The following is a 25,109-nucleotide window of genomic DNA, read 5'->3' as shown; positions in this document are numbered from 1 at the left end:
CAAAATTTGTTAGTTAAAAGGTCAACATTTTTTGGAGAAAAAACCCCACCGAGCACAAATATTCCGTCATTTTCATCAAAAACTGTCACCTAAAAGATTATTTACAGAAATTTATATAAAGAAAGTTTTTTCACTCGACAAGTAAAATCCATGATTGCTACTATCAGCCTAGAAATTGATTCAAATATTTAGGTGGAATGGTTATTAACAGGCTTATTTTTAATGGGGCTTTCAACAGTACCAAAACTGAAAATATGTTCAACATTGTCAAAAATTGATGATATTCGAAAATTTTGAGTTCTGTTTATAAGTTGATGGCAGTTTTGTTTTAAAACTGTTTTGTTTTAGAGCGAAACCGAGAAAATTGACAGTTTTTTGAGATAATTATTTGTTCAGAACTATTTTTGACTCCGCGCTTCGGGACTTTTTGCTTAATTAGCAAACGGCACTAATTAAAAGAGGCAGTTTTTTCTTTTCAACTACCGTCCATGTGAATATTATAAATTAACAGAGATTTCAGATGACCAAAATAGTATTCAAAATAATTTTTGGCACTGTTAAACTAAATTTAAATTTTTGGCACAGTTTTGCCTCGTTTTATTAATCAAGTTTCACTAAACGCATAATATAAATAAGATCAAGCACTGTCGATTGATTTCAAAACTAAAAAAATTCAGTACAAAATGCATGATAATTGTAAAACTAGAAAGACAATATCAAACCCAATAATCAACTTTGCTTATTGGTCTATGTCTATTAGTTACATAGCAAAATGAAAACAAAACAAAAAGTAGACAAACCAGAAACCAGACACGTCATAAAGTAGACAAATACTGTATTAACCCATCATAATCGAACAAATAAAGTAAATAAAAAATTCTTGTCCGAGTTTGCTTTTCTATCTCCATTCTGATTGGTCAATACTTGTATTTGTCTATCTTTCGAGCAGTTTGAAACAAAGGTCTCTTTTTTGGCAGCAATCCGTCTCTATCGTTGTTCTTTTTCGAACAGTTTACAAAAATCAATCAATCAATCCGCTTCTTCCCGATAATTTTCTTATTACTTTGCTTTGCCCAAAAAAATTTGAATTACACTAGACGCAAAAATGCAGCACAAAATAGACAAATTTTCTCAGTGGGAACTTATTATTGCCATCTGAAGTTGGAGAAAACGAAAAATCACACAGAGGCGACGCCGAGCTTTGCACCACTTGCGATACAACCGAGTCATAAACAAAACCTTACTAAACAATTAAAAAGTTGAAAAAACTAAGTGAACCAAAATTTCCACATGAATTTTGTCTCGATGAAGACATCTAGGGCTCAGCTAAAGCTAGAAGTACATGTTTGAACTTTTTTGAGTTTGTTATACTGATGTGGGACAAATTGCGTAATTTCAAAAATTGATTTTTGCAAAACCTTTGTTGTTTTTCTAATAAAAAAGAGAAGAGTAAAAATTTTCGAATATGAATTTTTTTCAAAGACATAAACTTTCTCTTACAATGACTAAGGAGTAGTCGATTCAGCAGAAAAAAATTGGGCAACCATTTCTTTTGATTGAAATTTTTATCTCAGATTTGATAGGGTAGTTTTTTAGTAGAAAAAGTTCTCTAATGAACACTTAACTTGATAAATGGCACGGTAATTTTTGAGTGGAGTCAAAAAATTTCCAAAAAAACGGTCAAAATAATCACTTCTTCGAAGGACAAAACTAATTAAAAAACTGAGTGTAGCTGGGTGTAGCAATTTATAAAATTAATCTTCCAACAACCTGTTGTGTCGATTGAGCAGGATAATTCAGATTTGGCAGGGTAATTATCGAAAAAAGTCGAAAAGCTGTCAACAAATCAGAAAAATGAATTTTTCGATAATTATAGCTTTTCCTTTGGCAAAAATCGTCCGAGCGACTTACGCCGAAGAAAGTCACCTAAATTGTAATTTCAATTGAACCCAAAAACCCAGGTTTGGCAGGGTAGCGAGAACAAAATTATTTTGTCAAATGAGTTATAAACCTGAAAAAATTATATAATTTCCAATTTAATAATGTCTTATCTCCGCAAGCGTTGAAAAATTCAAAAATCAAAAGGCAAAAAATCAAATTTGCCGATACAAAAAGATATTTTTTGTGAAAAATACCGTAGCAAAAATCATAATGACCTATAATAGCTTCTTCACTACGTTTATTGACGCGTAGTCAAGTTTCGAGTTTCAAAGAAAATTTATGTTTTTAAATTTTTTTTGAATTTCTTGAACCATTTATCATGGACACCTTTTTGAGAAAATTAGCCCAATCTGAGAGATCTGGGTCAAAATGTCTATTTTTAGTCCGCTGAATATAAAATTCCACTTTAGAAACTAGAAGTCGTTCACGTATTGTTGCACCAATTCTACTTGCCTAAATGAAGAGCGTACTGGGTCAAACAAGGAGACAATTTTTTTGAATTTGAGCGATCAAAAAGACATATATAGATATTTCGAGACAATTAAAAAACCGAAAAAAAATCCTAAAAACAATATTTTTGTTTCTATCAGAGCAGATTGAATTTTCATTATGGTTTGATAGGTTTGTATTTTTTCTCAAAATCTGTGATATGAGGTTTCGCAGGATAGTTATCGGGAAAAGTCCAAAAAACGGTCAACAAATCAGAAGGATAACATTTCTGAGAATCATAGCTTTATGTTTAGAACATGGGTCTAGCTGCTAATGCAGAGAAAATTCATCGAAGATGTAAATTCGGATGAACGCTTAAACCCAGGTCTGGATGGGTATTTTTCGAGAAAAAAAATAAAAAATTTTACAGTACCCGTTCAAAAATTTTTTATGTAGTTCAAAATGTTCTGGTGTAACAAAATTTGGGCATAATTGCGTGTTCAAAAAAAATCCCACAACCCGTTCTTTGGATTGAATTCAAAGTCCCAGACAAGGGAGGGTATTTTATTGTAAATTTACAAAATTTAGAAGAAAAATGCTCCAAAAATCAGAACATTGAGTTTTCCGAGGACGATAACTTTTTGCGTATAAAATGTGCGTGGCCACTAAGATACGGGGATTTCCACTGCCTGTTATCTCCATTGAATCAGCAACCTTGGGTTTGGAAAGTTAGTTTCGAAAAATTAGGACCTTAGGTTTGGAATGTTAGGGCATTAGGTTTGGAAAAAAGATAAAATTTGACTTTTCCGAGAGCCATAATTTTATGTGTAAATAGCTTGGTGGTAGCCGCCTATTAAGGGGAGCTTTTCAAATTAGCAACTAAACAAACTTGCGAAGCGGAAAGAAGGCAGACAATCTTCGACCAGACACCAGTTTGACAAAAAAAACGGATTTTGTAAAAACTTTAAAAAGTTTTAAGTCTCCCTGAAACTACCATGTAGTAACTACTACCCACCCAGTAGTTGAAATTGAAACTTCAAGAAACTGAGCATGTCAACAGCATAGCAGCATCATAAGTGATAGCAGCATCATAAGAGATTCAACTGATTTTGTTAAGCTACTTGTTGACCTGAAAAAATTCTGCATTCCGATTTGATAACGCTTGTAGTCGCAAGCGTAATAGTAATGTCAAACAGGTGAATTACTTTGTGAACAATCATAATTTTTAATCGGGTATTTTGTATTATTTTGTTTGCTAATTCAATTTTTGAACTCAGGATTACTATCTTAATTTAAGATATGAGATTCTATATTTATTCATTTTTGGTTTTAGTTTAAATGTAGTTTTTTTTTAAAAATACGTTTGGTTCTACGTCCTCTTCATGCTGCTGTTACTTATTTGGAACGACTTATTTGAAATGTACTGCCCTTTTGTGAACTCCTCTGAGTGCGCGTCAGTCGTTAACGTGCAATTAGCAAGAACGCTAATAAAAAACTTGTTTGGAGACCAGCCTATTAGCATGTGTATCGTAAAAGGTGCCGAATGTTAAATAGATCTATTCAAAATAATATTTTCTGATAGTAAGAATTAATTTTTACCCATTTTTTTTAAAAAAATTATTAATTTAGTAGGAAAATTACCTTCGATGAAATTCTTTTTTGATGGTATTGACTATCTGGGCTAGTTTTTCAGTGGGCACATTGTCAGCCTTTTATCTACCCTCTAATGCCTAACAATAAATTTTTTTAACTCATAAATTTATCTCATAACTGACCTCGTCAATACTGAAAGAAATGTCTTATTTCTCTCCTCTTATGATATTTTTTCTAGTGTTTGGTTGACGGCAACTATCGACTGAACATACAAAATTGAGAGATTTGATATGATTTAGTAATCATCCTGACTTTTAATCTTTAAATTAACAGTGAACTAAACTCTAATTGGCTTTAGATCAAACGATTTTTTATTCAGCAGATATCTTTCAAAAACGAAATAAAACATAGCCAGCAAACAAAACGAAAAATGTCAACGATCCTAGTAAAAAAAAGTAAAAATATGTCTTCTTCGGTTTTTAGTTCATTTCATAAAAGTTACGTAAAATCATGTGTCACTGCAAAGACCCTGTTTTGACCAAAAATTCTGCGCCGCATGCAAAGTTTTTTAAAAAAAACTGATTTTTTTAGGCTTTTTTGCAAAAAGGGCGTTTATCGGCACTTTTTAGAAAATTTTGACCAAAAAATCGCGTTCTTGGCGCGTGTTTTCCACTCAAAATTAGTAAATATTGGCGCCTTTAGAAAAATTTAGGGCCCGTTTCTAAAAATGGATACCTTAAAATAGTACAAAGGGGGTACCCTTTGGGTCCGCAGGGTCGAATCACTGAGGGGAGGGGGGTCTGCTCCCCCTAAATCCTCCCCTGCATATAACCCTTGCTAATCGCAAGTTTAATCAACTCACATTCAGTCTTGATTCAAGAATTTGTATTTTGTGTATTTGAATGGAAATAAAACCTTATTTGCTACATAACACAATGCTTTTTCGCTTGCTTGTTGTGTAAACAAAGAATTGGGATTCTCGATAACCGCAATTAACCTGAAAACCTAAACAATAGTTTTTAAGGTTAACTAAGCTTAGTAATTTATTTTTTACTTTTTTGTTTTCAATTATTTCCATAGAAAACCGCGCTCGGAAAACTCGATCCTACTAGCACAAAAACAATTTTTGTTTTTCAAGTTGTATTGCAGTGCTACGGCTTCAAAAACCCCGTTTTTTTCTTAAAACATACTTTAAAAACCAAATCAAATAGCATCTGAAAATTATTCTGATTATTCAGAAAAGCGAGGCTTTAAGCAATTTTACGTAAAATGCTTTCGTAATCCAAATAACACCAAAATCTTTTTGAAGTTGGTACTTAGATGCTACGCTGGAACTTTGCCGATGCAAGCAAGAAAACAGCAAAAAGCAGCTTGAAAGCAAATACAAGCACAAACTTAGCATGTAAAAACTAAGAATGTAATAAAATTCAGGCAACACAATTATCTGACATGTAATGGATTGGAACGCATAAAATTAAATTGTGCATAAACTATGCATTTCAAAAATATTGCAAAATTTATTTAGAACATTTTTGAATTGGGGATTTATTTTCACACTGGAGCATGAAACTAATTGATCCATTTGATGAATTAAGATTTAACCAACAGATAGATGGAGAAAAATTCAACGAATTCAAAGAAACTAAAACATAATTCATTTTTTCTTGTAAAATTTCAAAAAATTATATGACCTTAAAGCTCTTTTGATTTACAAAAATCTCTGAAAGACAACTATTTTGATAAAATAAGCCCAATTTTAGATACAGAGGCAAAGCTTCGCAAACACTCGCGAGAACACGACAAAAAGCAGCTCTATAAAACGCAATAACAAAAAAATAGAAATAAGCTTCGAATTAGTAAAAATTCGGCTACCTCTGAGATTCGAACCTGCGACCTAGAGATTAAGGTTCTCATGCATTAACCAATCACGCTAATCGCACGCTAATCGCAAGTTTAATCAACTCACATTCAGTCTTGATTCAAGAATTTGTATTTTGTGTATTTGAATGGAAATAAAACCTTATTTGCTACATAACACAATGCTTTTTCGCTTGCTTGTTGTGTAAACAAAGAATTGGGATTCTCGATAACCGCAATTAACCTGAAAACCTAAACAATAGTTTTTAAGGTTAACTAAGCTTAGTAATTTATTTTTTACTTTTTTGTTTTCAATTATTTCCATAGAAAACCGCGCTCGGAAAACTCGATCCTACTAGCACAAAAACAATTTTTGTTTTTCAAGTTGTATTGCAGTGCTACGGCTTCAAAAACCCCGTTTTTTTCTTAAAACATACTTTAAAAACCAAATCAAATAGCATCTGAAAATTATTCTGATTATTCAGAAAAGCGAGGCTTTAAGCAATTTTACGTAAAATGCTTTCGTAATCCAAATAACACCAAAATCTTTTTGAAGTTGGTACTTAGATGCTACGCTGGAACTTTGCCGATGCAAGCCAGAAAACAGCAAAAAGCAGCTTGAAAGCAAATACAAGCACAAACTTAGCATGTAAAAACTAAGAATGTAATAAAATTCAGGCAACACAATTATCTGACATGTAATGGATTGGAACGCATAAAATTAAATTGTGCATAAACTATGCATTTCAAAAATATTGCAAAATTTATTTAGAACATTTTTGAATTGGGGATTTATTTTCACACTGGAGCATGAAACTAATTGATCCATTTGATGAATTAAGATTTAACCAACAGATAGATGGAGAAAAATTCAACGAATTCAAAGAAACTAAAACATAATTCATTTTTTCTTGTAAAATTTCAAAAAATTATATGACCTTAAAGCTCTTTTGATTTACAAAAATCTCTGAAAGACAACTATTTTGATAAAATAAGCCCAATTTTAGATACAGAGGCAAAGCTTCGCAAACACTCGCGAGAACACGACAAAAAGCAGCTCTATAAAACGCAATAACAAAAAAATAGAAATAAGCTTCGAATTAGTAAAAATTCGGCTACCTCTGAGATTCGAACCTGCGACCTAGAGATTAAGGTTCTCACGCATTAACCAATCAGCCACGGAAGTTTAGTAGACACCAAACACTAGCCACAAATAAAGCAGCAAACAGATGCTATGCAATTTCCAATGCTACGGTGAAACTTTCAAATAAGTGAATACTTTTATTTGCAAGTTAGGTTAGAAATGCAGAAAGTTCGTAATAAAACACTACGCTGATCGCAAGTGTAATCAGATTTCACAGCATTTGATATTAAATTGACAAGGCCACATCAGCGATTAAATTGCCACCAAAACTTAGAGCACTTATATTTTCTTGTAAAAGTGGCATTGTAGTATCATTGTCAATGATACTACAAGGTATCGCTAGTGTTATATCTTGCAATCACCGGTCCCAAGTTTCATTCGGGTAAAAGAAATCCCCCAAAATAATTCACAGACTAGCTTTTAGTTAATTTACATCACTTTCGCGAATGACTCACTTACCTGCAAAGTTCTCAAAATTGATAGAGGGTAGGTTCTGCAAGCCGGAGAAACCGGACAACAACAAAGCTGTTAGCTCTTTCTTATTTTGAAGCCACTGGCTCATTTTTTCTTTAAGATATTGTTCTGTCTAATTTTATTACGCTGCTCAAGCTGAAATTTGCATATTTTCAGACCGATAAGTCAACACAAAAGGTGTTTGAATAATTAAGATCTCATCTGGATGAGAAAACCACTGGATCTGGTATTTCTGGTAGTCACAATTACTTTCTGTCCTTCCCCTTCTCGAAATACGTTCATTAATTTTTGATTGGAGGCATTTCCGAAACGGCATAAAAAAGGTGCCAGAGATTTGCAGGTGCACAGAAGTCGGACAGTCCCACAAGAGTTATTGCTCCGTTAAGTTTAACTTTTTTAGAGTTGACATTCTCTGGAGCAAAATTCCGTCCAAGATCCAGTTTTTAATTTTATTTTTGCAGCTGTATTTACAAAAAATCTATCGGGATTGTTTCAGTGGATATTTTTGCAATTCATGTAACTCTTGGATTTCACGGTTCCTAATAAAAAATCCTAATATTTTCACTTAGTAATTTAAGCTTTGCAGACTGAGTAAAAACGAATAGATTGAAAATAAATGTATTTTTACAACATTTGTGCCATGAGAGCCAGTAGTTTATTCAAATGGAAGATTGATTTAAATTATTAGAAATAGAGTTTTACTAATCCCATCTAGCAACTGTATAAACAAGCTCATTAATAAAGAATAATCTACGACAATGAAACCAAACAATGAAACGAAAAGCTATGGAAATGTGTCTGATCATATGAGCCTTCAATTGGTCAATTTAAATGTCGGAAATACAAGGTTTCAACACGAAATAGTAAAATAGTCTTATTATTTTTGAAATTAAATGATAAATTCATCTGATCTACAGAGAACATTCCGATGTGTCATTAATATGATGACGTCACGTGATCCTAGTGAGTACCAGGGGGTTATTCATTGAGGTCATGTCCCCTGGAAGCGAGGGGGTAATTCCTCGTTAATACCCAGGATATGTTATCCTCAGCTCGCCATGACCATTTGTTTGCTGCCTCCCGGAGACATTCCTAGCTGGCTCTGTCGACGGGTCAGCACGGCCCTCTTGTTCGCCGCACTTCTGCCGCCCCCTGCCCCTCCCCCACCACCTGACCTCTGGGCTCTCTTGGCTCTGGCCTGGGGCACATTGCTGAGCACGTTATCCAGAATACCAGTCTCGCTGTCGCCCATAGCTGAAAAATAAATGAAAAATAATAACTAATTAACAAATCGACCATTTGGAATCGATTAAAAATGATGTTTAAAATTTGCTTAGACCAAAGATAGCCATCAGACAGTTGCATAAGTAAGGAACTCAAGGCTACCGAAAAAAACACTGATATTCGTTGAAAAATTGTTCCTTTGATATTTATAGAATAAATTCATCACCTTGATGATCTTTCACAAATAAACAAATAGCTATGGTTGCAGGGGTTAAGAAATCAGATAAAATACAGCAATGAACGAAGTGGATATTGACCACATAGTTTATGACTAATCAACTGACCGTCAATGTCGTTAAGGTTTTTCTTCTCTGCCTTCTTCTCCTCTTTGCGCTTCTTCTCCTGTTCGGCCTTCTTCTGCTTGGCCTCCTCCCTCGCAGCCGCCGCCCTCTCCTCCTCCAAGTCCTTCTTGCAATGCTTCAGACTAGTCAGGAACTGGCTCACATCACGCACATTTTCGATCGACACATTCGTCCCTTCCTAAATAAAACGATTTTTTTTTCTAATTTTGATGCAAGTTTGACAGTTTGGTCCCTAGAAAAACCAAGTAAGCAATTTGGGTCCCACCAACAGTTATATGAAATACTAAAAATTCTGAAGATTTGAAGGCAAATAAATATTTCTGCAGAGCCCATCTTCATTTATGAGAAACAAATATCATACTTGTTCCCTATTTTCACTTCAGTTTACGATAAAAAAATCGGTTTTGGTTCGTTTCACTAATAAAATTGCTCAATTCGATAATAACTTAAATCATGCATTTATTTTTTGACCACATGGTCGCGGAGTAACTTTCGGCGTCAACTTTTCGTCACGAATCTAGATGAGACCATGAAACTTCAGGTCAGATCGAGTGATATCTAATAGTTTTGTTTTAAGTTTTGCGAAAAAAGGTTCGAAGCATCTGCCTTTTAGACAGTTGGAAAAAATTGCTTCGAATTTCATATAATAAAAAAACATATCACCTTTTTTCGATATAATTAACCAATTTGAGGAAACGGAAATTTGAAAATAAAATCTACTTTCGAAATTAAAATTCGATTACATTTGCAGTTTAATAATGGAGTTTTAACAAAAGAAATTAACTGAACAAGGAAAAAAAACAGAAATCAAACCACGAAAAAAAGATATAGCGTGAACAAAATTATGAACAAAAAACATCATGGCCTTTGTAAGAGTGTTCACAGCGTTCATTGACTCTTAATAGACAATTAACTGACAAAATAAAACAAAAATGAATTTCGACCCATAACAGACCGTTCAAACAGTATAAATCAACTCATTGAAAAAACGCCGGAAAAATCTTTGAATTTGCCATGAAAAGCTAGAGGTTTTTGAAACGACTGATGCTTTCCGATGCAATAAATTACTGTTTCTGCGAAACAAAAAACCAAATATTTCTGAAACATTTTCAATTATTTTGAGTAAAAACGTTATTTCTTCGATTAAATTATCCAATTGGAGAAACATGGATCAATTCCAAGAACTCGGATAAACACTGTTTTAATAGAGAAAACTGTTTCAATAGTTAAAATTTTATCGCTTGATTATCTAAACATAGCCAACTGACAGTTGGAAAAGAGTAATGAACGCAAGTAAACAGGAAAAAAACACTGACTTTGTTGGAAAAAACTCAATCTTCGAATTTCCAAGGAAAAAATAGATACGATTTAAGCTCTTTTAATTTCTAGCAAAATTTATGATTGGCGGTTTTTGATAATAATAAACCAACTTGAGAACACTGGATCACACAGAGACGAAGCCGCGCTTCGCAAACACTTGAGAGAACACGACCAAAAATTAGCTCTATCAAGTGACATAAGAAAAAGAAGAAATATAAGCCTCGAATTTGCAAAAACTCGTGGCTTAGCAAAAACTCGAATTACCTAAATCTGCGACCTAGCAAATTTGAGACTCACGCACTAACATTGCAGCCACGGATGCTTAAAATCCCTAAAAACTAGCCATCAAAATTACAACTTCATATGCTAAAAAATTGACAATTCGATGCAGCAAAAGTAGCATCAAATACAAAAAGATACAATTTCGCAAGTAAAAAATCGAAAATCATAAAGCCACATTATGGATAAATTATGCATTTCAAAAAATTGCGAGAAACATTGAGTAAGAACATTTCTGAAAGATTTTATTATTGTTATGTTTTTTGAAACAAATAGCTTTCTTCGGTTCACTTGATGACTGTGTAAACTTATAACTATTAGATTAAAATGTAGAAGCACATGTTATCAATAAGCTGTAAAGGTTCAACTAAAAATCAAAGGTGCAACAAAATATCTTATTGCCAATTCGATGCAGCAAATAATGTTGTTTTAAGTTGCAACAATAATTGCGAATTAGTCGCAACAAAAGCCGCAACAATATTGCGACTTAGGTTGGAAAAAAAAAGAAAGTTCTTACAATAACACATTGCTTCGCAAGTGTAAATAGGTAAAGTTTTTATTCCGCTAGAAATCTAAAAATTATGTTCCACTACAAATCGTTCACGTTTTTTCGCGCCATTTCCACAGTTGTATTTGGAGTGTGCTATTTACCTCACTTTCAGATGAATTTCAATTTAACTCAACCAATGAATATATACCTAAGTGTATTCATAAATGTATGAATGCATATCTGTAGTCATTAGAACATTTTCCTGGAAAAAAAACACCAAAAAAATCACCAAGACCTATATAACAGTCTTCACTACGTCCATTACTCTTAATAAGTACACATTTCAAAATTAAAGTAATTCAAGTTTTTTTTTCGCACGATATCCTGTCTAAATTGGGAATCAAAAGTTGCCTTCTTTCTAGCAAATAAATTTAAATTGAACCTAAAAAGAACTCAAAATCAAGCAACGAAAATTCAAATTTAAGCGTGACCCAAGTTTGAACATTTTTGCTGGAAAAAACATGCGACCTCAATCAATGTCTTCATTGCATTCAACAAATCTTAAAAATATAAGTTGATGCTAATAGGAAAACGAATTGGGCAAACTTGGACTAATTAACTGAGCTGAAAAATATTCCGCGTTTTTGCGTTGAACATCAAAAAAAGTACAAAAACTGCATAATTTGATCCAGCGAAAGGAAAATTGTCCACTTTCAAACTCCCCAAACTTAACGAGAAAACATAGCCAACAGACAGTTGTGATTGACACTTTTTTGATAAAAAAAAGAACCTAATTTGAAAAAAAAAACTGGATGAAAAGATAAATGTTTTTTTTTTTACTCCGCTGGGAAACCCTAAAATCGAAACCAACTTTCTAAGTCGACCATGTTTTTCATGACCCTTACAGTTGTGCTGTTCGATAGTGGAATTTGTTTTCTTTTTAACAAAGGAAATGAACAGAACTTCAAAAGAAATCGAAGGTCAAGCTACCTGAAAAAAAATTTAAAAAAAGTTATCGACTCAGTTGCATAGTAAATATCTCTTAAAAATTGAGCTAAACTGTTTTAATAGTTAAAGGGCCCTCAAAAACTATAACTCTGATAAACTGCACAAAAATTTAGCAGTAAAATGTGCTACTTTGGTTTGAAAAAGAAGTGAACTGACAGTAAACATCAGCTAAAACCACAAAATGCAGCTCCAGTACATTAAGTGAGAACTGACCTCGAAGAACTGGAGTCGCATGGTGTCCAGTTCCTTCTTGTACTTGTCAATCATGCTCTCCACTAGTTTCAACTGCTTGCACGCATCCTTGTGGAACTTATTGAACACAGGAATAAACGCATCCTTGTCATTGATTACCTTCTTCTTCTCTAGAGTCTTTCCCAGTTTCTCACTCTTCTTCTTCAGGCCACCCATGCGAGAGTCAATTGAAGCCTCGTCCACTGAAATAGAACTCTCATCACTATCACGTAATAACAAGTTAAGAGACAACATTAAGTTCAGCACATTTAACCGCGATAAAAAGGACCAAAATAGGATACCAGTAACACCAGGCACCAATGCCAATTGTTCAACATTTATGATTGATCATTTGGAACTAAGACAATATGTCAACTGTTTCGACTATCGAAGAAAATGAGGAATATATATAGCGGTTTTTTTTCATTCAGACTAATTTTACAAGGAACGTTTTGACAGCTTGGGAGCAACTGGAATCCTCTTGGGAGCATCTTGAATAGTGACTAGAACTTCTCCTTCCGTTTATAATGCCTTCCAGCTTGGGATCATCTGAAACTGTGGCTAGAACTTCTCTTTCCGTTTATAATGCCTTCACACAAGCGAAGCTGCGTTTCGCAAAGACTAGCAAGAAAACGACAAAAAAGCAGCTCCATAAAATGAAGTAAAAAGTAGAAAAAAGTAATAACTTAGATACGTCTCGTTCCGAACCAGTGATCTTGAGAATTGAAGTCTCACGTCCTTCCCTCTCAGCAACGGACGTTTAAGGATCAGCAAATGCAAGACACAAACAAAGCAGAGAACAAATGCTATCAAGTTTCCAATGCTACAGATCGTGATTATAGTACAAGTGCCACCAAATGAGCATTTTATTTGCGAGCTAGGTGAAGAAAAAAGTGTGTCCCACTCTTTAAATCCACGTTATTTAACCCTCTCTTTTTACACCCCCTACTTTAAAACCCCGTAACAAGATAACCCCACATTAATTCAACTCCCTTCAAATACCGATAATTTGTTTCAAATTTACTCCTTTAATAATCATAGTAGTATTCCAATTAAGTTAAAAATTGAGACCAGAAAGGCCATTAAAAACAGAAAGGCCATTCTTAATTCACTTGATGCCTCCAGCATCTCAAAGTTAATTGCATTTCGATCAAAGATAGAAATAAGCCCTCACTCACGCGTTTAATACATAGTGTTTATTAAAGGCGAATTTAAAGAATTTTACATTAAATCATACTTCCTTACACTTAAACTATTGGTCTATCATTCTCTGAGCGATTATGTTTGAAGCGTCCTCGCATTTTACTTTCAAAGACAAACAAATAAAAATGGTATCAGGCATATAAGTGGATTTTCCTGTAAAAATATCATGTGTGTGTTCATAAGTTCCAATAAAATTTTCGCTCGGCAGGATAATACTTGAGGCTTGATACCACTAATATTTGTTTGTCTTTAAAAGATAAACCTGCCAAGCGACTCATAAATGCCGAGCAACAGCAATAACGACAGATGGCGAATATTTTATTGAAACTATTGGCGAGCATGATCATGACATTTCTACGGCAAAATCCGATGCTCGACTACAGAAAAAAGAACGAGGACTTGAGCTAGCGAGTATTACGCTGACTGTCGCAGTCGTAACATCAATTCAGCACATAACACGATATTGCTACTAAATTAGTCGTGCCAATTAAAGAAAACCTAGTGCGAACTGCACAACGCATGTTCAAGCAACGAGAACAGATTTCTACCAGTCTCCCCAGCAACCAGAACCTTCGAAACACCCGAGCTATTCAAAAATTTTGTAAGATTTGACCAAAAAATGATCACGAAAGAATTATTTTATTCAGTGAGCCGGGAATGATACGTGTGCCGGAAATGCTACGGAAATCTCAAAAAAATGGCAAAAACTGCGAAACTCGGATTAAGAAATGTGACAGAAACAAGCCACGGGTTTTTATTGGCACTTGAAATATAACCCTCAATGGCTTTTGAAGAATAAGGAAATTTGTACGATAAAATAGCCCAGGAAAATCAAATAAAATGCTATCGCTCGCACCATAACAGACTCGGAAAAAATTGCTAAAGCGTAAGAGCTCTGCCTTTATTTCGGATCAATTACATAAAAAGTCTGGTACCAAATCGAGAACTCCAATTCCTCCCTTTCGCTATAGAATCAAAGAGATGCGGCAGCATACAGCTTAGCCAGAACAACAAATACTGTAGAGGGCAGGCATTATTGTAAACAGTCATATATTAATGGTTCGCATCCCAGTATATTACAAAGTAAATTGCAAGAAAGTAATTGCAAATTTGCCAAAAGACGCGAGCCTTCAAAAAATCAAATTAAAAAACGCCTTGAGTGGACACCATTTTGAAAAAAAAATACCGAGTCATAGAACAAGAAATTCAAAATATGCGTGTTATACGAAAAAACCGATTGGGATTTCCTTCGCGCCATGGCGAAGTTAGGCTAAATATTCGTTAATTTGTTCTTTGTGTATATATTTTCTAAACTTTGTTTGTATATCAGATCAACAACCAGTCACAACCAGTTTCCATTCTATATTTCATTTGAACCCAGCGAATTAATCTATTATTAGCAAGAAATATTTCAAGATTGAGAAATCTAATCATTTTCGGTTAATAATTTGAATCATACCGGTCGGATAAGTTTTCAAGCTCATATCAAAGTCTAGACTATAGGCAAGGTCATTTCTGTTCAAATCTAAACCGCATTTAGCAGCGTGCATGGTACTTCGTTTTGTTTCGCGAAATTTTCGCAATTGCACCTTTGATGTTCACCGACGCTATGAACCCGAATCGCTTTCAAGTAACTTTCACTTTGATTCCACTAATTGGTATTAAAAAGGAGGTAAATTGTAGTGGATTGATTTAATTGTGGAGTTATATGAGAGAGGACAAAGGAGGTTAAAAACACGTGTTGATAAGCTTGGGAACCGAAAAAAAATTTAGGTTGGAGTCATACTAATACACTACGCTGGCTAGCGTAAATACGCGAACTAATTATGCGTCGCTAATTATCCGCAAAAACAATCCCAATTGAAATGAGGCATACTTAGTTTGTTTATTCCTTTCGTATACGAATCTAATTTTTGCATCGAAAATTTGATATTGGCACTCCATTTATGCTTTATCAAATTTTATTTACAAAAAGTTATTCTAGACCAATTCAGGGGAGTCAAAAAACATTCAGGGCTTATACACAAGCAGTATTGTAACCATTCAAAAGGTTTTTGTTAACAACTACTGACAACCTAAGTGCCGATAGGTTGTACTGGAAAATTGTAAATTGGGAAATCACGAAGGTTGGGAAATTTTAAATTGATGAACAGATTCGATAATAGATACTTGATTGATCAATATAGCTCACTTTTCAAAAAAAAATTAAAATTATATCAGCACTGCTCATATCAAGGCAAATCCCTGAAAGTTCCGACTGCCCTAAAGGTCTTATAATAATGTCCCTGAATGTTCCGACTGCCCTAAATAAATCAGTTTTTTAAGAAATTAACATTTTTATTAATCAAATATTTGTTTTGAAAATATCCCCCCAACAACTAGGTAAAATACAAAGTGATGCAATCAGCGTCTAGAAAAAATACTAATTGTTTCAAACAGCTTGCCTCAAACATTTACCATAACAATTTCTGAGCAGGATTAAATCGCCGCTCACGCGTAAAAAGAACAGTTTATATCGCGCAAAACTTTTCCCAATTTAGCCATATTGGCACTCTTTAAAACTCCCATAACTTTACAAAACATAATCACATGTAAAGTATCCTTTTAAATTGACCTCAGGACTTCAATACTTTTCAGATGGTATAAAAACGCTATTCAAAAGTGGCAACAAAATAAGACGAAATATGTCGAAAAAAACCACACCGAGCACAAATAGTCGATCCCTTCTTCGAAAGTCAGAAAAATCATATTTGGGCCCTACAAGTATCTATCTACTTACATTAGACACAGGCGAAGTTGCACTTCGCTTACACAAGCAAAAATATCACCAATAACGCCACTGGGAAAAACTGAATGAGTAAAACTTCGAGTCTTCAAAATTTCTTAAGTGACGCACGCCAATTATGGCGCATTAGCAGTCAATTTGAAAAAAAAAGAAATCTACCAACTAACATGCCTCAATTTATGAAGCGGAGGCATTTTAACTAGTATACGAAAAAGTGCATTGAAAACATCCGACCCTGCCCAGGTTCAAACCCTATTATTTTGTTGCTGGTCTCCTTCCCTATCTCTACGCTACATATCCATGATACCTTGAAGCTTAAGTGCTATTTGAAATATAATAGTCTGTCTTGATATGCTTAGCATTGGCTGTACTTAATAGCCGGATCAAAATGAACGCTTTTAAATTGAACATTTTGTCGCAACAATATTTGCGACTTAGGTTGGAAAAAAAAGAAAGTTCATAGTATAACACAAGCTATGCTTGTGTAATTAAACCAGAAAGTTATTAATATTTCGCAAACTTTCGAAGCATAAATTTTATTTCGTCGCTTTTTTCCGCATCAATTCAGGATACTTTCGAAAGGATATCCTCATTGATTAACTTCAACAATTATTTTTGGCTTTTTGATAGACTCATTGTTCTAATGGTGCAAACACACCATCCATTGCAACTGAACATTAATTTTGAGCTGCGATCGCGCAAAAAAAATTCTTGATCACAATACCAGGGACTGCTCGAAAAGATTTATAAGGGCGTAATCAAAGCTTAAGATCAAAAATTTTGACAATGACAATCAGTTTTCAAAAAATTAGTCGCAGTTGGAGGAATAGACATAATTGACATCGCAATGACGTAGAGTACCTTTGCAGGCTGGCTCAATGTACTGCAACTCCCCAATGAGACTGTCGACTAGTGTGCTTGTTTCTGGCTTCTTCTCGAGGATCATGAGGAACACGTGGATCACACTTTTGCTCTTATCCGCCGAACACTTGATGCCACCCAGCTGCAGTTAACACAGATAAACACTATTTGAACATGAGTTGTTTAACTTACACATCAATTCATACACATTTCCGAACAGTTCCGATTGAGATACAAATTGAAAACAAAACATTATCAAAATTAATATTTGGGAGATGACTTAACAAGGAACCCTAATCTAAGGCTATTTTGCATCTTCACTTAAACTAGATCTTGTATGATGTCGAATAGCTGCTAGTCAATTTTTTCAGCTCGGATCTAAGACTTTTTCTGTAGAGGCCAATAATTTCAGTCATAAGCAACATCATCATTCTCATTAGCGTGCCGATAACAAAGGCGGTGGCGAGCGCCTCTCCAAAATTTGGGCAGCAAACTTTTTCCAACGGGTGCACTTTTTTACCATTTTGCGATAGCCTTTTCTGGCCGACCCATTCTAAAAATCTTGCAATGGCACCTTTGGCGTAGCCCGTATATGCTAAATTTAAAGGATAGTGCTCGCCGAAAAAAAAACGCTATTTTTTGGTCCACACTTCCTAAAAAATTTGCGAAATGTATTCAATAGTCATTCCAGGGTTTCGCCAAAGCTCGAAAAATTCTACATGAATGACTTTAAAAAAGCGTTGTCAACCCTGCCCCCGTCAAAAATTCCTGCGCACGCCAATGATAATTCTGCTCACTGATTCATGAACCACAATTTCAGAAACAATTAGTTTAATTAACCTCTTTGAGGTAACTGATGTCGAAACCCATGGCCATGCTCAGTCTCTGATTTCCTGTGTTAAGGATGTTGCCCAGCTCCAAAATCATGCTGAGCACTTTCTTGAATGAGGGTGAATTGTTGAGCTCCCTTATCGCCTCGTAGATTATAGTCACGTCCTATATACAGGATATTATTGAAACATAGAATGTAAATATCTCAGTATATTAGTGCCAACTTCGACCATAATTATCATGATTGAAGTTCAAAAAAAGTAATCAATTCTACAGCAAAGCTTTTAAAATTCAAAGATACATACGGGTAACAGTTACAAAAATTGAGCTGTGAAGGAGGAGCAGTTACTTAGTGAGAGGACCAGCTCTCACTTAAGTTCTAGCTTCAGGTCTAACCACAGCTTGACCGATTTCGGCTGCACTAGTGGTACCACGTGAAAGTTCTTGGTGCAAAAAAAACGAATTGATTCGCAACAGAGGAGCATTGTTCATTAAATAACTTGAACTTGGGGAAATAATGTTATTGGACCATGTTTAGGGAGGCTTGATAGCTTTTCATATATCCTATGCGAATCGCAGAAACATCAATTAGGTGTGTGTTTAGAGCTTCAAGGAGGTTTAAAAAGATTATATTGATGGGCTTACAGATTTGATGGGGTCCAAATTCTCAGAGAATGTGTTCAAGAAGAGGAGGCTGTCCAGTCGAACAGGAAGGTCCTTCAAGTCACTGAACTGCAGTAGAATCTTTTCCGCATTCATCAGTTTTTTATCCTTGTGTTCCTATCAACAACAAAACCTCTTTCAGGATTTTTCGATTTCGTCCAAAATCTCGGAAAGTAAAATCTCGGAAAGTTTCAAGCTTCAAGCAACGTTGAAGCTTGAAACATTTGGACCGACATTAATATCTTGATCTAATACTCATTTTTATGAAAAGCTGGAAACATACACATTAGAAAAAAATACGTTTAACATAAATGCCAAATCTGCAGCAATCTGCAACAAATTAGAACAGTTTGCGAGTAGAAAGAAAAGTTTCTTCGAAAAAGTTCATCTTTAAATGAAAAAACATCAGACGTCAAAAAGCGACTGAAAACAGTAGCTCGCTTGATAACCGGTTTTGCATTTGTTGTCTATCTTACGATGATTCCGGAGCAGAGGTTGATGACTTCCTCGTCAGTGGTCTGGATCAGGATTCCAGTGAGGGTGTTGATGTAGCTTTCGCTGATTACATTCACGTCACACTTCCACAGTGCATCAATCACAGCATCTGGGGTTATCTTGGAGGCCTTGAAGAACACCTCTGCAACAGAACAACAAGGTTTCAACAAAAAGTTCGAACAAGAACAAAAAGTGTGAAAAAATTGCTGTTCGATGTAGCTCTCACAGTATCCAGGAGCGCGCCTAAATCATAAAAAAAGAGCAGAACATTTGTCCTAAAGGCTTAATTTGGGGCGCCATCATGTGCAATAGTCTTGTAAAAGAGCAAGCTGTTAGAAAAAACTATGCCAAGCATAAATCTATCACACTTTTAACAATTATTTTTAATGAAAAAAACTAAGGTTGACACTAAAAATTTGGCGCTAGCTTCGAGTGATTTCACAATTAAATTTTCTTTTTTGAGGATTTAGGTTAGGGAAGTCTGAATTCATCTCACCTAGAGCTTGACCACTCTTTGGATCCAAGACGTAATAGCGAGCCTGTTCTTCTTCTTCTTTGACAGAATCGGTCAAGTCCGCTTTCTTCTTCTTGGCTAACAAAAACATGCATACTGTCTTCATACACAGTTGGCTTTTTCAAACTATGGCCTCACGGAAAAATTTTCACAACTCCCCCCCCCCCAAATTTTCTTTCTTTTTATTTATCTTTGAGAGGGAACTGAATTGGTCAATAAGTTAAAGAAAAGGGTCAAGAAAAGCTATTCTGTGGTAAAGAATTCGGCTAGTGGTCGGAACAATCAAGTCTACCGTGTGCAGGTAATTACAGATACGGGCGTATTTTTCTCCATATTTACGAAAGAGGAAACATTGTCTGGCGATTAAGTGGCTGGCTAGCACTTAGAATCCTTCGTATAAATATCTTACCCGGGTCCGCTTTCTTCTGGGAGAAGTTCTCTACGATGAGCTTGAAGCTCTCTGCGCTTTCACCGTCGCTCTCTGCATTGGAGAACTGGCCCTCCTTCACCGTTAGCCAAAATGACTTCTCGTTCAATTTGTCCGGAACCCACTGAAAGCAATTTAAAACAAGGATAGCCGGTTGCTGTGCAAATAGCACAGAATGTTCCAACCACATTAGTATTTTTTTTTTCAAATAAGCGTCGTTTCTTCTGCGTTGTTGATGATAAAACTATGCAATACAAACCAGGTGCCCCTGATACAAACCAAAACCCTATAGAGGATTATAGAACTATACAATCGCGTAGAAATTCAGTGAACTAGGCATGAAATACAACAATTGTCTTCAAAAAAAAATAAATGAAAAAATGAAGAAAAAAAGGCTTAATTTTTTGCACTAAAAATTTTATTATTGTATGAAAATTTTCTTAGCCAAAAAAGCACTTAATGAAGCTTCCAAAATGAGTTTTATTTTTAGTAAAATCAAGTTGTTTAGCCTAAATGGACAATACTTATATATAACGAACATCTATACCATGGAGGGATAGAATGCTGCAACAATAATTGCACTGGTTACCGATCAAGAAGACGAGTTAATTTCTCATTGTTACATACATCAGTTCATAAACCATATTAGCAAATCATAAAGGACAACCGACGAATCCATTGGGATTGCAGGGTCTATCCTAAATTCATATACTCAAACAAATATGACTATGCCTAAAGCATACCTCAAAATTAAATCCAAAATCTTCACAAATTCCAAACTATGAACGCAATAAAATTTCGCATAATATACCAAGCTGCTAGTTTATGAAACTAAAATAAGTGGAAGACTTCTTTGGGAAAACTGAAGCATATTCTCCTCACCTTTTTCCAGAACATCTTTGATGTTGCTGTGGGCAGCTGATAAGCGACTCTTTGGGGAGCATCGGGATGTCTTTGTTTTTTCACAGGGGGTCTAAACCCTCCCATTCCAGGCGGGGGCGGGGGGCCTGGTCGTCCACCTGGTGGCGGTGGAGGTGGAGGACCTCCCCCTCTTCCTGGCATCGGGGGCGGCGGTGGTGGGCCTCCTCTTCCTCCAGGCGGGGGCGGAGGCGGTGGTGGTCCTCCACCCATCCCAGGCGGTGGAGGCGGAGGAGGTGGTCCCCCACCCATTCCTGGTGGCGGGGGTGGTGGTGGTGGCCCTCCTCCCATCCCAGGCGGTGGAGGCGGAGGAGGTGGCCCCCCACCCATTCCGGGTGGCGGGGGTGGTGGTGGCGGCCCTCCGCCCATTCCTGGAGGCGGGGGAGGGGGAGGCGGTCCACCACCTGAACCTGGAGGCGATGGAATGTTTGACGACTTCTTTGCTAAACAATGAAACGATTTCTAATTTGAAGCGAAATGAAATTTTGATGCTCAAGTTGGTTTAAAAAATTCATTAGTTTGTGGAGAAATAAGCAAACAATAGGTCAGAAATCAATAAGACCTTAAGTAGTATTTTTTTTCGAGAATGACTTCAAGTCGCATCTATGTTAAGCTTAAGTAATTAACATTCAAGCTAGGTCACCGACTTAATTAAATACATAGCTATCAGACAGTTGAAAAACTAGCAATGAACCCAAGGAAACCGAAAAAAAACACAACGCAAGAGTAGCATTTCAAGCTAGCAAATGAGACGGAAACAACTTAGTCGAAAAATTGAAAAACTCAAAGTCAGGAAAACTGTCGAGAAACAGAATCAACAGTATTAAAACATAGGCGCTACGCGCAATACACCGAAGGCATAGAAACTGAAGCAAAAACCAAAGAACTTGAACAACTAATAATTGAAGAATAACAGTTCTAGAACAAAAAATCGTACTCATACATGTATACACCAAAATTTTGCTATATCGAGAAAGAGCCTGAAATAACAGTTCTAGAACTAAAAATCGTACTAACACATGTATAGGTTAAATTTTTGATATATCAACGAAGATCATAAAATAACACTTCTAGAACTAAAAATCGTACTAACACATGTATACACCAAAATTTTACTATATTGACAAAGGGCCTGAAATAACAGTTCGTGAGCTAAAAATCGTACGAACACATGTATACACCAAAATTTTGCTATATTGGCAAAGATCATGAAATAACAGTTCGAGAGCTAAAAATCGTACTAACACATGTATACGTCAAATTTTTGCTATATTGACAAAGATCATGGAATAACAGTTCTAGAGCTAAAAATCGTACTAACACATGTATACACCAAAATTTTGCTATATTGACAAAGATCATGGAATAACAGTTCGAGAACTAAAAATGGTACTAACACATGTATACAATAAAATTTTGATATATTGACAAAGATCATGAAATAACAGTTCGAGAACTAAAAATCGTAATAACACATGTATACACTAAAATTTTGATATATTGACATAGATCATAAAATAACAGTTCGAGAACTAAAAATGGTACTAACACATGTATACGCTAAAATATTGCTATATTGACGAAGAGCCTGAAATAACAATTCTAGAGCTAAAATCGTACTAACACATGTATACACCAATATTTTGCTATATCGACAAAGAGCCTGAATAAACGTTGTAGAACTAAAAATCTTACTAACACATATATACACCAAAATTTTGCTATATTGACAAAGAGCCTGAAATATTGAAAAAGGACCTGAAATAATAATCGTAGAGCTAAATGTCGTACTTACGCATTGTAGATCAATTTCTATAGCTATAATAAAATACAAAAGATTGTGTTTGTATGTGTAGCAAAACGCCTCCTGTCGTTTCAATCGGCCAATCGTATAAATTGGCATGTAGACTCATATGGGTCTCCGGAATAACTAAAAATCGTACTTACACATATACTTACAAGAAAGAGCTAAAATGAAAAAAAGCTATTAGTCTTATTATATTGAGAAATTGTGAAGCAGTCTCAGAATTGACAGTATGTAGCAGTAAAACAATCCGAAAAACAAATCCAAAAAACAAAAAAATATATATGAACAAATAACCAAACAAACAGACCCATAATATGAATAAATGAAAATAAATAAATGAAATAAATACACATACATAAATAATAAAAGCAAAACTAAATGAAAGAAAGAATAATTAAATAAATATAGAAATAAATATCAACAAATAAACAAAGCACACCTGATAAATAAATAAGCAATAAAAAAATAAATCAATACATAAATAAATAAATAAATACATAAATAAATACATAAATAAATAAATAAATAAATAAAAGCAAAAGTGAAATGTACAAATAATTAAATAGACATGAAAAAATATATATGAACAAATAACCAAACAAACAGACCCATAATATAAATAAATGAAAATAAATAAATTAAATAAATACACACGCAGAAATAATAAAAGCAAAACTAAATGAAAGAGAATAATTAAATAAATAAACAAAACACGTGATAAAAATAAACAAAAATAAATATGTACATACATAAATTATAAATAAATATAAGCAAACTAAACATAATTAAATAAATAGAAGAACAGATAATTAAATAAATAAAGATGAACAAATAAAGAAACAAACATACGCAATCACGTGACATAGCGCGATATAGTCCAGCCCACATGATAATTGATAACTGTGGACGTTATTTGTCGACACTTGACAACAGACAACATTAAAAAAAAACCCGTTACACGATACCATAACACCTTGACTAAAGTCTTCGGTGTAATTAAGTTAAACTATTTTATTTAATTTTGTCAAATGAGTTTTATAACTTCAACTTGTACTCCACAACCGACTACATTTACGTTTTTCAACACAGAGGTTAAGCTGAGCTTCGCACCACTAGCGATACAAAATAGAAAGCCGAAGATCAAAACACAATGTGTCGCAAACGAAAAAAGAAAAACTAAATTCTGTTCAAGAAATCGAAGGCTAAAAATGAAAAATTGTTATTGTTATAAAAATTGTTACAGCATTTGTTATAAAAATTAACTAACTTTAACAAAAGGAGGAATCGGGATACATTAAATCCACTTCTCAAAACCAATAGATGAAACCGATAAGAAAAAAGCGTCGGTCGAAACATCGAGATCCAAAAACTCCTAAATTTACTGAAACAATTTGCTAAAAACTTTGCACACAAACAACCGGCATATCCTGCAGGAGCAATTAGGCATTAAAAAATTCCTTTCCATTATTCGATATAAACTAGATAGAAAACTTTTTTAAATAAAGAAAAAAAATACAGCAAAACGAATGCACATATTTCCATCAATTTCCTCGTAAAACACCTGCAGAAATTCCAAAAACTCTCAAAGCGTATAAAAGTTACCCAATTACAACAAATTATTGAATGTGAAGCTGATACGCAACGTTATAAGAATTGGATCACAAAAAAAAGATTAAAATAAAAAAGGAGACTCGAGAGAGAAACTAAACACCGGCAATGATGAGCTTCGCATCACTTGCGATACAAATATGAATGACTATGATTAAAACTAAATGTAAAAAAATGAAAAAACTTCATAAAATCGTTTTTATCAATAAAAATAGCAATAAAGCCCAAAATATTCGGAGCAAAGGTGCCTGTGCCATTAGAAACCCAACAAGAAGCTTTGGGAAGGCTACATAGAAAGCACAAAAACTATAGTTGCAAAAATAAGGCTCGGCTGGATTCGAACCACAAGCCTTTGCCGTCTCAAGCTGTTGTTTAACCGCCGGATGGTGAATTCGATTTGAATTTATAATTACCAAGATGTAACAAAGCCAAAAATACCTGAGCAGAAACCCTTCATGCCGAAAAAATCAAAAAGACACGCTATATCACTTCAGTAGCTCTAGACCAACTGTTCAAGAATAACTGTTAAATGTAGAACTCGGGTAGAAATGGAAATCTTGAAATTGCCGATATGATACTGTGAACAAAGTTATATACGCGGAAAGAGTCTAGCGGCCGATTTCAAAACCCTTGTTTATCGAAAGG

General features: G+C 34.7%; 1 protein-coding gene across 1 annotated transcript in view; it reads right to left on the bottom strand.

Annotated features, from left to right (window-relative positions):
* Positions 1-8,040: 8,040 nt before the first annotated feature.
* LOC134848174 (protein diaphanous homolog 1-like) overlaps positions 8,041-25,109 on the bottom strand; it is a 47,123-nt gene continuing 30,054 nt past the window's right edge. Inside the window, exons 16-25 of the mRNA XM_063865538.1 lie at positions 21,014-21,492; positions 20,114-20,255; positions 19,687-19,782; positions 19,172-19,332; positions 18,678-18,812; positions 18,042-18,197; positions 17,202-17,343; positions 12,335-12,555; positions 9,007-9,202; positions 8,041-8,692 (exon numbers count right to left, since the gene is read on the bottom strand). Coding sequence (XP_063721608.1) covers positions 8,487-8,692; positions 9,007-9,202; positions 12,335-12,555; positions 17,202-17,343; positions 18,042-18,197; positions 18,678-18,812; positions 19,172-19,332; positions 19,687-19,782; positions 20,114-20,255; positions 21,014-21,492 — 1,934 coding nt within the window. The 3' untranslated portion in view covers positions 8,041-8,486. The remainder of the gene's footprint in view (positions 8,693-9,006; positions 9,203-12,334; positions 12,556-17,201; positions 17,344-18,041; positions 18,198-18,677; positions 18,813-19,171; positions 19,333-19,686; positions 19,783-20,113; positions 20,256-21,013; positions 21,493-25,109) is intronic.

The sequence above is a fragment of the Symsagittifera roscoffensis genome, chromosome 6, assembly GCF_963678635.1.
Source record: "Symsagittifera roscoffensis chromosome 6, txSymRosc1.1, whole genome shotgun sequence".
Classification (NCBI taxonomy): domain Eukaryota; kingdom Metazoa; phylum Xenacoelomorpha; order Acoela; family Convolutidae; genus Symsagittifera; species Symsagittifera roscoffensis.
Note: the sequence above shows the minus strand (reverse complement) of the source record. Positions and strands in the feature narration are given on the sequence as shown.